The sequence below is a fragment of the Quercus lobata genome, chromosome 4 (assembly GCF_001633185.2).
Source record: "Quercus lobata isolate SW786 chromosome 4, ValleyOak3.0 Primary Assembly, whole genome shotgun sequence".
NCBI classification, from domain to species: domain Eukaryota; kingdom Viridiplantae; phylum Streptophyta; class Magnoliopsida; order Fagales; family Fagaceae; genus Quercus; species Quercus lobata.
The window spans coordinates 51,805,772-51,819,078 of NC_044907.1; the positions used below are offsets into that span (position 1 = coordinate 51,805,772).

At 40.8% G+C, this 13,307-nt stretch overlaps 1 protein-coding gene across 1 annotated transcript; it reads left to right on the top strand.

Annotated features, from left to right (window-relative positions):
• Positions 1 to 11,664: 11,664 nt before the first annotated feature.
• Positions 11,665 to 12,725, top strand: LOC115985425. The gene is made up of 2 exons (XM_031108365.1): positions 11,665 to 12,112; positions 12,189 to 12,725. The coding sequence occupies exons 1-2, from the start codon at positions 11,684 to 11,686 to the stop codon at positions 12,723 to 12,725; spliced, it is 966 nt and encodes a 321-aa protein (XP_030964225.1). The 5' UTR covers positions 11,665 to 11,683.
• Positions 12,726 to 13,307: the final 582 nt, after the last annotated feature.

A 13,307-nucleotide genomic window follows, 5' to 3' on the forward strand; every position in this document is an offset into this window, starting at 1 on the left:
CATTCGAAGCACGTGACTCCTTGAGAGGATTGAGACTCCTTCCCACCTTTCCTCTTGAAGTCCTTTTTCTCCTTTCCGAAGATTGCAAATTTTCCCTTCTCAGCAAATTTTCCATTCTTCTTGAACTTTAAGAATTTTCGGAAATTCTTCACAAGATATGCCACATCTTTCTCAACCTTATCCTTATCTAATGAGTTGTGAGCTTCCATCCTCTCATTAATCGTCTTAAGAGCAAGGATTTGCTCTTCCTTTGTGATGGCAATGATAACTTATATGTTTGAAGTGAGCCAATTAGTTCTTGAACTTTGATATCATCAAGGTCCTTACTCTCTTCAATTGCTATAACCTTTGCATGGAAGCTCTCCGGTAATGATCAAAGGATCTTCCTCACTATCTTTAAGTCCTCCATCTTCTCACCTAAGTTGAACTTGCCAATAACCACCTCATTCAGCTTGCCATAGAATGAGTCGAATGACTTGTCTTCACTCATTTTCAGCTTTTCAAATCGAGTGGTTAGCATCTACAACTTAGTGTCCTTCACCTTCTTCGTGCCTTCATAAGTGGTCTTCAATATTTGCCATGCCTCCTTGGCAATTTTTACGTGAGAAATCTTGTGAAACTCATATGGGAAAACACCATAAAAAATAACATTTAGTGCCTTGCTATTTGCATTAGCTGCCGCGAGGGTTGCCTTATCCCATGTGGATTTGCCAGCCTCTGGCCTAGTCCATCATACATCTATTGCATCCCAAACAGTCTCATCGATTGAACATAGGAATTCCCTCATCTGGAGTGTCCAAAAGCCATAGTTGCTATCATCAAAATATGGTGGAGCATTTAGTGATTGAGATTGATCCATCTCAAATGGGGTCAAGGATTACACTTAGGTAATTAAACCACAGTAGGTGCACCCATTCTAATACCAATTGAATATTCAAATAGTGTGTAAAACACCTATGAATGTTTAGACCCCCAATTTACAAATTACTAACACAAGTTTATAATCAAACAATATATGTGCGGAATATAAAAATAAGCTAAAATAGAATTGGTAAAACAATTTAAACCGAAATTAATCACAACCACAACAGTAATTAAAAGGCAAAGATTAAGGGAAGAGAGATGCAAACACAAAGACAACACAGCGATGTGTTATCGAAGAGGAAACTGAAATCCTCGGCGAAAAACCTCTCCACCGCCCTTCAAGCGGTCAATAATCCACTAGAAAATAAAGTTGGGATACATGAATAGCAGAAGACCCTCCAAACCTAATCTACCCAGTGCACCTAAGCCTTCCAAGCTTTTTGCTCTAACAGGATTACGCTGAACCTTGTCTTCTCTAACTTACCAGATCTTGCAATAACCCATTGCATCAACCAAAATGAATTGGTCCCTTTTGAACTGCTTCCCAAGCACCAAATAACCTCTCACAGATATGGGTATGGTGAGATAAGGATTTGGCTAATGTACCTCTCAAGGATATATCAATAGAGTGGGTGAGAGTAGAGAAATTTGGAAAATTAAAGGATGAAGATTGTGGATGAGTCAATCTTGTTTTTCTTTAGGGTATCTCTCTCAAAATTCTCTTTAGAAGCTCTCTACATTTCGTGGGTATAAGGGTATTTATAGTAGGGTGAGTGAGGAATGGAAACAGTCAGTTTTCATCAAACAGGGCATTCTGGCGACTCGAGTTCAAGATTGGAATGAGTCACAAGCTAACTTCCTGGCTAGTCTAGAAATTTTGTCCTTTAGTGCTCCAACTGGCGTGACCCTTCAGCTCCTCTACACTTCACATGTGTGCCACCTTTGGCGACTCGCCAGTCATGAGCCAATCGCGAGATCCAGTTGCGAGGCTCTTCTTGAGTGCATACTCTTGAGCTTTTCTTCACACTTTCTCATACACTACCCTTACATGATTCCCACCTAAATACAAGGTTTTTAAATGTTGAATTACAAGCAAATTTGGCACGGAATATAGCCAACAAAATGATTGAATAAATTCAACCTTACATGATGTAAAAGAAAGAAAAGAAAAATACATAAGAACTTCGCTATATCCCTCAAAAAGTATACATAGTCCACCTATAAAAAATGTCCTATTCTAACTCTCCCCCTAAATACAAGACTACTTTCATCCTAAAACTATTCCCTCTTTTTGTCATGAATGATAAAGGGAAAGTCATCGAGAGGTCGTCATCCTCATCCTCATCATCACTAACATCGTCATCCTTGTCAGCCAAAGCCTCTGGAGAAGGAGATGGAGAGGTAGTGAAACCACCAAGGTGAGCCTGTCGACGAGCTATGCGATCGACATAGGTGTTCATCTAACACATCTCATTGGTGAGAGAGTCAAGACAAGCATCCATGCGTTGAAGCTACACCATGATGGCCTCCAAGGTCACACTAGCTGCCGAAGAAGGAGTAAAGGTGGAAAGAGCCGAGAAGGAGGGAGGAATAGTAGAAGCAGTAGGATCATCTGTTTCCATTTGTAGCCACTTTAGTCTAAGCTGGGGCTCGTTCCGTCGAATAGAACAAGCACTGATTAGACCATGGTGGTGAAATAAGGAGAGTCAGGAATGGGGATGGAGAAGTGTCGGAGGATACGCATGATAGTCGAAGGGAAAATGAGCTTATCATGTGTAGCCGTATCCAGATATACATCAACGATAGAAGTGATGAAGTGAGAATGGAAGTCTATGAAGAGGTCCTCAAGAAGAGACAAAAGAAAATGAGCACGAGGCTCAATGATAGAGTTATAATGAGGCAATGGAGTAAGAGTAAATGTCATCACCATGTTAAGGAATCTCGGACCTTTTGCAAAGCCTGAGCATGTAGTGTTTAGCTTACCACCCCATGTGGAAGGTGTATCACAGAAGTGAGACAGAAGCTCGTCTTTAGACACAATCCAAAGATGCTCACAACCGAGGTAGTCAGGATGTGCTACCCATGGAACATGTTATACCTCAGATATAAGATCCGGGGTAACTAAGATACATGTACCTCTAAATGTCGTAGCAAACTAAGGTATAGAGGTATCAATACCGTGTATATTGGTGTAAAACTCCTATATAAACACGATGGGACACCTCAAGGGACTCTTAAGTAGAGATTCCCAGCCCTGAGTCCGAATGACATCAGGGAGAGGAGTGTCGGCAAAATCCTACAGGATAACATGGCACTCGAGATGAACGCCATGTTTCTGAAAGTTCTCCAAGAAGTCTTTTTGGGCCTTCTCATCATGGAACCAAATGTGGAGAGAAGGGATACGAATAGAAGAAGAAGAATCGAAACCTTGAAGAGGATTCTGACCCTGAGTGGATTTATGCACTTTGGGTGCCATAGCGCAGTCCATGAGAGAGAGAGAGAGAGAGAGAGAGAGAACACATCATAACTAGATAACAAAAGACTAAAAAGAAAAAGAAAAGAAAAGACATAATGTATGCATGAACAAGTGACGTGCAAAATTTAAAGACAATCAACAATGAACAACCACACATCTAAAATGCATGAAACATTGTTAAAGTGCAATGCATGAGAATTATAACATCAAATCAACAACACCAAACCCAACAATTTCACAAAAATCTCAAAAACCCCAAAAATTTTCAAAAACCCCAAAACCTAGTTCTAAAATGCATGAATGCATGTAAAATGAGGGTTTAAGGAAAACATACCAAGTGATCTGAGCTTGATATAGGCCAACAATCATGTGGGTAGAGGGATTTGACTGAGAAGAGGGTGTTTGGGTGAGCGAAAAGTGTTTCTGTTGAGAGAGAATGAGAAAAGTGAGATTCGATATCGTGCTCAGCCTATATGTAGAAAACACATCTCGATGGATTGAAGTATCTATTGAAGATTTGTCGAGCACTAAATCTCGATAGATATGAATCTGTCGAGGTGTTGTTAGGGATCTGTCGATGGTAAAACAAAGAGCATGATGGATCGAGGATCTATTGAGCATATATCGAGCAGACAGAGAGCAAAGAATTTTGGCTCGATGGATCGAAGAAGCTGTGGAGATTCTATCAAGAAGAAACCTAGAAATCTCGATGGATCAAGAAGCTATCGAGCAGACAGAGAGCTCAGAATATTTCTTCAATGGATTGAGGATTTGTCGAGGTCTCTATCGAGAAAAAGAAAGAAGGACTCGATAGAATGGAATCTATCGAGGATCCGTCGAGAAGCTGTCGAGCTTGAAGAAAAGGAGTTTTTCAAAGAAGGAAAAACACATAAATATGAATGCAACAAGCAAGCTACTTAACCAAAGATCCAAACAACATGTTAAGCTCTCAAAACATCTCTTAACAAATATGCAAAGCATTCAAAGATCCAAAACACACACACACACACAGACATACACACACACACACACACACGCACACAACAAGTCTAACCAATTTTATATTTCAAAAACAAGTTAAGACAGTTTAGTGAGCATATATTAATACATGTATTCCTTGTGATAGCCAAATCACATTATACCTGTACATATATCAAAAGTAGCAAAGAATTTGCATGTTGTGTGTGAAAACATAGCAAAAGCGCATAAGTGTCCCATATTATGACGATTTGAGATATGAGAAACTCAAATACACTTATACATAATCATAACTGCTTGATTGAGACTATCACCTTTGAGGTACATCCTATAATATCCACATCTCCTAGAAACATGCTTACAATCATATTTAAAAGCATTTTGATTCTTTTTGCTTTTGTTTTTCTTTGCATATTTTTCTTTTTGAGCATAGAATGCATGGGCATATAAGAGAGAGAAAAGAAATACCCATTTATTTCAACTTAAACATCCCAATTTTGCTGTACCTAAGCACACAGATGTTATACATAATTGGCGGGTTTTAGTGGTGAGATGGTTATTTATGCCTTTCTCTAAGGATTTTCTAGTCATTCCTATCAAAAAGAGTGATATGAGTATGAGATATAAGAGACAATCTTAATTGTACTCATCACAAACACAAAGCACAAAGCTCACTTACTTAGTTGTGCATTGAGATGCTCATCTAAGCTACAAGAGATACAAAGTTTAGAAAACTTTGTTTCAAAGGCCATCCAAGGTACACAAGTACCAATATACACAAACACACACTATTTTTGTATTTTTCAATTTTTTATTTTTTATTTTTATGAAAAGAAAAATAAAACACAAACTGAAAAACAACCAAACAAAAACATAAAGAAACACACAAAGTATAAAACTAGACTGACTCAAAAACAAGAAAGCAAAACCAGCAAGTAATGCAAAAACATAAAGGGAGAGAGAGAGAGAGAGAGAGAAAGTGACTAAATCACTTTGAGTCTTTTTCCTTCCACACCTTGGAAGAACCTTTTCTTTGCAAGAACCTTTGATCCAAAGGTAAGGGGGAAGAATTGAAACCGTTCAAGTTTGAAAGAAACATGAGGGCCTTGAGAAGATCTCCAAGAGGAGTAAGAGAGGATGGAAACTGATTTTAGTTTCCAGAAGAGAGCATGCCATTGCTTTGTTGAGTGGCTAACTTATAGCAATTTGGACAAGTATGCCCTGAAGCTCTGTAGTGATGACAAAAATACGACTTCTTTTGTTGAGACTTTTTTTTGTTTTCCTTCTTAGTCCTAGGGTTTCTAGTCACTTTCTTTTCAACCTTTGGGGGTGCTCCTAGAATAGATTTGCCTTTATCTAAGTTCTCACTAGCTATTTTAGTTTTAGTTTCATCATTCTTAGAATTAACATTATCAGCAGGTGAGACAAACACAGTTGTATTAAAGGAGGCAATATTAGGAGAAGAGAAATCATACCCCAAACCGATTTTTCAGAGGCAGCTTTCTGAAAGCTTAGCATCTCATCGAGCTTTGTACTGGAAGTCCTCTCCAATTGAGCTCTGACTTGAAACAAATCCACTTCAAGCTTCTTGGTCCTTCCAGCCACGATATTGTTCTCAAACCATAGTGCTCCAATAGTTTGATTGGCTTCATCAACCTTGGTAGAGAGCTCTTCTCGATCTAGCTCCACATCACTCAGCTTCTTGGTGGCCAACCTATAAAGTTTCTCATATTTCTAGGAAACCTTGTACAACTTAGCATGGCTGTATGGATGTTACCTTGAACGTCCATTTTCTCAAATTTTGATTCTACCAAGTCCTTTTCTTCATCTACTGCTTCTACGATCCCCTCAGTAGGATCCACTGTGGCTGTAAAGGCACTTAAGATTCCCTCGTCATTAGTGTCATCTGATTCAATCTCAGGCTCGGTGTCACTTAAGGTAGTAGCAAGAGCCTTGCTTTTCCCAATTGACTTGAGATATGTTGGACTTTCTTGTTTCATGTGTCCAAAACCTTGGCATCTAAAGCACTTTGGTCTGGAGGGAATAGTGTACTGACTATCATCTTTAGCATCCTTCTTCCCTTTGTGTTGACTTCTGAATTGTGAAGAATTGGATTGCTTGCGGTCCTTATCAAAGCCTTTCACATTGGCATTCGTCATGAACTTCTTTAACTGCCCAGTGATGTAGGACTTCATCTTGAAATATTTATCATTAGAAGACTCATCAATCTCATTACTTTTGGCCTTCAGTGACATGCTGTTACTTTTGGTTCCTTTCCCCATTCTAGTCAAACCCAATTCATAGGTTTGCAAGTTGCCAACAGCTCCGTCAAAGGAATTTTGTCATTGTCCTTTGATTCTTCAATGGCAGTGATCTTAGCATGGAATCTTTCAGGCAGAGATCTGAGCACCTTTCTTACAATCTTGGGTTCGAGAATCTGTTCTCCAAGACTGAAGGCTGAGTTAACTATGTCCTTTAGCTTAGTATAGAACTCATCAAACATCTCATCCTCTTCCATCTTTATCTCCTCAAAGCTAGTAGTGAGCCTTTGGAACTTTGAGTCCTTGACAACCATAGTCCCTTCATAGGTTGTCTGAAGAATGGTCCATCCTTCCTTAGCAATTTTAGTCAAGGATATCTTCTTGAACTCCTCATTGGTCACCACACTAAATTGGGCATTCAATGCTCTGCTATTGAAATTTGCCTCTTTGATCTTGGCCTCATCCCAATCAGCTGGCACTTCCTTTGGCTTAGTCTAGCCAATCTCTATAGCTTGCTAGATCTTCTCATCTAAAGATTGCAAGAAAGCTTTCATGCGTACTTTCTAGTATGCATAGTTAGTTCCATCAAATAAAGGAGGTGTAATAAGAGACTATCCTCTATCCATGATAAATAAGGGTTAATGGATCACACAACAAAGATTAAACCAAATTAGAGTATGCCTGCTTTGATACCACTTGATAGGCCAAAAATGGATTGACCTTTTTGGCAAATTAATTAATTAGTTATCCAAGTTAATTAATTAAGTCAATTTTACATTCAATAGCATGGTAGCACAAACAAATCACCAACTAAACTAAATACAGAAGAAAATAAATTTAACACAGGTGATTTGTTTACGAATGGGGAAAACCATTGAGGCAAAACCCCACCGGGTGAATTTAAGGTCACCACTCCCGATAATTCATTACTATCAATAACAAGTGGTTACAAGTAAAAGGAATCCCAATACCCAATACCAACCTACAATTGAACCCTTACCTCAATACCCAATTGGACTTGTATTGTAGCGGCAATCTCTTCGTTCAATGCACGAATTCTAGTATGTGATTAACCAATGATACACGGATCCTAGTACATGACTAACACACCAACTTGAGGAAGATGTTGGCTACAAAGTTCTTTAGTTCATCAACAATGAAGATTAGGAAGCTCCTTGGTCATATAACCCTTGGTGTAAAGAAGCAGCAACTTCTATGGTGAAGATGATGAACTAGAGCAATTTCTGCTTTCGGTTACAATACGCATGTATTTTGTTTTCAACACCTTGCATCACTTGTGATGGCTCTTAAAGTAATCCTTATTTATGTCTAGGGTTGTGAGAAAAGAAACCCTACCCAAATACTCAAGGATATGCATGTAATCAGATCTAAAAAACCTGATTTCATAATTCTCGACAGATACAGCTTATGTCGAGCTTCTGTCGAGCGTCAACATTAAATCTCAATAGAAAGGATTCTGTTGATACTTTTGTCGAGTTTTAATGAACAACACTTCTTCACTTATTTCTTGGTTAAATTTGCATGGCTTCAATACTAAACTTGAACACTTGTTTCTTGAAGTACTAAACCCATCCTAGATCTACCTAATTACAAGTAAAGTGTGTTTTGTCAAAGGATTAGCCAATTACATCACATATGTCCCTAACACTTGGCAGTAGTGAATTAAGGTAGCTTCATATGAAACGGTTGCTCTGAATTCAATGTTGCCATATCTGGTTGTGGCATGCCAGTTGTTGAAAGTTCTTGTCCAGCAAGTGAAAGAGTGTCACTTGAATGTAACAATTGATTTTGTAGGGGGATATTCAATGCTTGGTGTATCCTATAAAAGTGTGAATGGAAAAGATCATGGTCATTTATTGTCTCCGTACGTGTCAGGATATGTTGGCTAGCATTAACTTTCGAGGTTTGCGGACGTTACCATACTTCGTTGATTGTGGTCGTAGATTCATCGGCACTGGCAATGGAGGCAACCACGTTGGTTAAGGCTTCCTGAATTATGGGCTCTCGACTGACTGGCATTTAGGGAGCAATGACAGAGTGTTCTTGGGGCCATTCTAAATTGGCTTTCAACCACACACCGTATTGCTGGCCTTCCTTCTGCAGGGTGCCCTTACTATGGACCCAAAGTTTGTAATTCCTTTCATCATGATTCAACAGACCGCACTAGTAACGAAATATTGGCATACACTCATATTGGAAGGAAACCCACCGGGGAGATGATTCTCCAATGTCTACCTTGATACCTCGACACAAAGGTTGGCCGATATCTATGTTTAATTGTTAATGTTATTATATTTCTTTAACTTGACCCACTATACACTTTTAGGCTTTTATGTAAGTGTAATTGTGTTGTTTGGCTCTTGAGTGGGGGTGGGTGGGGCATGCATTGGGCAATTGGGTAGTGGACTAGAATAGTGGGTAGTAATCTAAGTAAACATGAAGTTATAAAAGACAAAATTTAAACTATGTAAGGCAGTGTATTTTCAGTCTTTACATTGTGCAAAGCAGTGGGGTGTGTGCTTGACTACTAGTGGTTAGTAAAGAAAAATAATGAAACAACTAAACAACAATAATTAATATATTTATTGTATTAAGCAATAATATTTCAAATGAACTTATAGTTTATTGTTTATTATTTTTGCTAGTATTATGGACAAATATTCAATAAGGAAACCACGTACCCAAGATTCATCTTCATCTTCTAAGCAAGTTTGTGTTGACTTAAACTTAGACAATCTTCATTCAGATCCTAGGCTACAAGAAAAGATATAATCTTATCATCCTAATAGGAAAGAGACAAAAATGCAATATGATGATGTTAGAAATCTGTCACCAATGGGTCACACCGTACTCGCGACTCTGAGCGAACATGCACAGCAAAAACGATCGAGAGAAAACCTTTAGAGAGCACCGGTGTGGGGCCGGCCTAAAACTCTCCGACGGTCAAGTCAGAATTCGTCCTTTTTGGCGTTAGAGAGGGGTCAATTTTTTATCTTACCTCGATTTGCGAGAATGTCGGCCCTTTTATAGTGGTGGAGAGAGGGCTCTTTACCTCTAGATCTTTCCAATGTGGGACTGTAGTGGTGGGGAGTAGGCTTCTCTTCTAGATTTCCAGATCTTTCCAATGTGGGACTCTGATACCAATTTTCCAAAACGTAGTGGGCCAGGATTTCCCCTTCTGGATCTTAGGGCTTTTATAGGCGATAGAGATTCCGGATCATGGGCCCCTACCGAGTCTGTCGGCGATGGGCTTTCACAGCGCGTGGGACCATCTTTACACAACTCCAACAGCCCTGATCCGTCAGGCCCATTAAGGTAGGCCCAACAGGCTATATTTTATCATCTTCAGTTGCCCCCTTCACCCCAATGATCCGTCTGTTTTTTTTTTTTTTTTTTTTTTTTTTTTTTTTTTTTTTTGGGCCAAAGGATCAATGGGGTGACGATCCTATCGTAGGGGCATGACGGGTATTTATGTGACGGAAACATATCCGTGAGAAAAAGAAAGAATAATTTGATCGACGGGTTCATGCAATATAAGATGACGGTCTCCTGTGGATCAACCCGTCAGAATAAAACCCATCAAGTTGACGGTTACGTGAAGAGTACAATTTTGTTGATGTAACCTGACAGGTTGTCAACATTGATTGAGAATGCCACGTGTCAATCTCTGAGTGGCCGTTGTATAGGATCGAGGCGTCGCTTCGTCTTCCGTGCATCTCCTATATATATATAAGGCGCCTCACTCCCATTTTCACCATTTTAACAAGAAATAGACTGTCAGAACGAAGCCGTCAACCTTGTCAGAGCACTCCGTCGTGGACGAGAATATACCGATTGTAACAACCGTCACCTCTAATCCGCCAAGTGTGGTAAGTATTTGTTTAAATACATAATCAAGTTACATTTCCGTCCATGCATTGTTCATAGGCTTACTATACCCGTCAATGATTTCAAACCCGTCAGTCTTAGGTTTTATCGTCAATTGTAGGAAATGTCTAGTGCGTCAAGTAACCAGTCGGTGGTTCGTGACGGGGCGGAATACGAGAATGTATACCCGTCCGGTCATAAAGACCAAGAGAGCCCCGGCGAAGATAGGAGTCCGTCGTCCTCCTCTTCGTCCTCTACAGATGAGGATGTGGAGATAGTTGAAATAGAGGGTTCTGATGACGATGGGAATCAGGCACTGGAGTCCGTTGTAGGTGCTGATGGACTGAGGAAGTTCATCATGTTGCCGGAGTGGACATTCCATAAGTTCACATCCGTCATCAGGGAGAAACATTTCAGCACATTTAGAACAAACTTCCAAATACCGGACTACATTTCCATCCGTCTTCCTTATGTGTCAGAGAAGTGTTACTATGAAGGGGTAGACGGTGTTGGAATATATGAGCAGGCGTTGAAGGCAGGACTTCGGTTCCCGCTCTCAACACTTCATAGGGAACTTTTGCACTACCTAGGGTTGTCCGTCACACAGATATCTCCTAACGCCTGGAGAGTCTTCATAGCCATGGAGATTCTCTATGGTGCATGGTCGGACGGAGAGAGGAGACTGACGGTCCGTGAATTTCTTCACTGCTACCGTCCAGACGAGATTTCTGGGTCAAGGGGGATGTATAGTTTTGCTAGTCGGAGCCCCTTGTTGAAGGTGATCTTTGAGACCCCAGACTCAAATAGAGACTGGAAGAGTCGCTACTTCTTCCTGGAGGGTAACAGATGGATGAACCATCCAGGGGAGACGGAGTACCTACCCGTTGACACAACCTGGGCGGTGATAAATCAACTGCGTATGCACCCGTCCTAGCTTGCTTCTGTTTTTCATATCCGTCTATGTGTATATTCTGACCGTCTTTCTCTGTAGGTAGACGGCGCCCGCAAGTTAGCCTTGAGGAATTCAGTTTCCTTGAAGAGATTTGCAGGAAAACTAAGCCGGAGGAAAGGACTTGGGCCAAGTTAGTGAACCCAAGAACAATACATTGGTATTGTGACGGTCCAGAACCCACTCGCGAGGCCCTTGCATACGACGAAAGAATACACAAACGTAAGTCCGTCAACTCTTACTCTTGAATTTAGCATTTAACGAAGGATGATCTTAATCCGTCCTGTATTTGTAGAAATGGACGACGCTAAGAGAAGGGCAATGATAAAATCACTAGCCGTCGAGCAAAAGAAGACGGGTGAAGTTGTCATTCCTAAGGTGCCGGGGTCGTCGGCTAAGAGGAAGCAGCCGCCAAAGTCTGACCGTCCATACAAGCAACCGAAAGTTTCATTGGAGCCCGTGGTGGGCTTGATGGCTGAGGGCGTTAAGACCGTCACCCAAGCCAAACATGGAACCGGCAAGGGCCTAATGCGTGCCCCTCCCGTCAACGAGGAGAAACCTCCTTCCCTTCTCCGTGACGATTCGAAGTATGCCTTGGAGAAACTCAAGTCAATAATTTCGGCAGAGGACTACGAGGATCTGGGGAATCATTCGACGGAAGCAATGGGGGAGACGGGTTTATTCGCCGTTGGGCAGGTACCCTTTTTTTTGTCAGTGTATGCCCGTCCACTTCTTTGTTTTCTATTTAACACTTTAACTTTGTCAATTTCAGTCCTTGGTCATGATGAAGGGCTTGATGGATCGCTGCCTCAACCGTGAAGCGGCTCTTGAACGTATACGGACAAAGGCTGGGCGGACGGAGGAGGAGCTTAGTCAACTGTACAAGTGGAAGTCCACAATGGAGCAGAAGTTTGAACTGTCTGAGCAGACCAGAAAAGAGTTCGAACAGAGGACGGAAGAAGCTGGGAAGGCCTTGAAGGGTAAAGACGAGGAGGTGAAAGAGTTAAAGAAGAAACTCCGTCAAGCCGGAGAGGATGCCGTCACCGAGTATCACAACTCTTTGGATTTATTGAAGGAGCTGGGGGGTTCGTTCCTTCAAGGATTTGACGATGCCCTCCGTCAGATAAAGAAGACCTACCCGGATCTTGACGTGTCCATGATAACCGTCAATGACCAAGATCAGACATCCGCTCTGCCCGTCGCTTCAGAAAACACGGAAGACCTGTTTGGTGAAGATGCTGTTCAGGGCGAAGGAGAGTCTGCTCCGTCGAAGGACGTTCCAGCTGAAGAGCCGAAAAAAGTAGATTAATTTGTAGTAAATGTTGAGGAGGATCCGTCTCCTTTTTTAATGTTTTCTGTATTTTGAAGACGGTTTGTTTTAATTTAGCTTTTGCACCGAACAATATTTTTCTTTCAATATATATGTTTACGCATATTTTTGTTGCTGGTAAAGTATTTGTATCCGCTAAGGGTTTTTCTCTCCGTCTATTTGTGTATTAATTTGGACAAGCCGGTCTGTTGATCCGTTCACTTTAAAGCATTTCGAACTTCTAATCGGACTCTTCCACCTTATTGATAGGAAATACTATACCGTCTATTTTAAGGACTTGTAGGATTATTGACCATTAGGGGTGATCCGTCCACTTTGTGGACTTGTGAATTTATACACCATTAGGTGTGATCCGTCCACTTTGTGGATTTGTAAATTTTCCCCGTTAGGGATGATCCGTCCACTTTGTGGACTTGTAAATTTATACACCGTTAGGTGTGATCCGTCCACTTTGTGGACTTGTAAATTTATACACCGTTAGGTGTGATCCGTCCACTTTGTGGACTTGTAAATTTATACACCGTTAGGTGTGATCCGTCCACTTTGTGGACTTGTAAATTT

Excerpts from the sequence above, each read along its gene's own strand:
- LOC115985425 (XM_031108365.1), top strand. The coding sequence starts at position 11,684 with ATGATCTTAATCCGTCCTGTATTTGTAGAAATGGACGACGCTAAGAGA. Across the intron at positions 12,113-12,188 it reads GTTTATTCGCCGTTGGGCAG|TCCTTGGTCATGATGAAGGG; the intron begins GTACCCTTTTTT and ends TGTCAATTTCAG.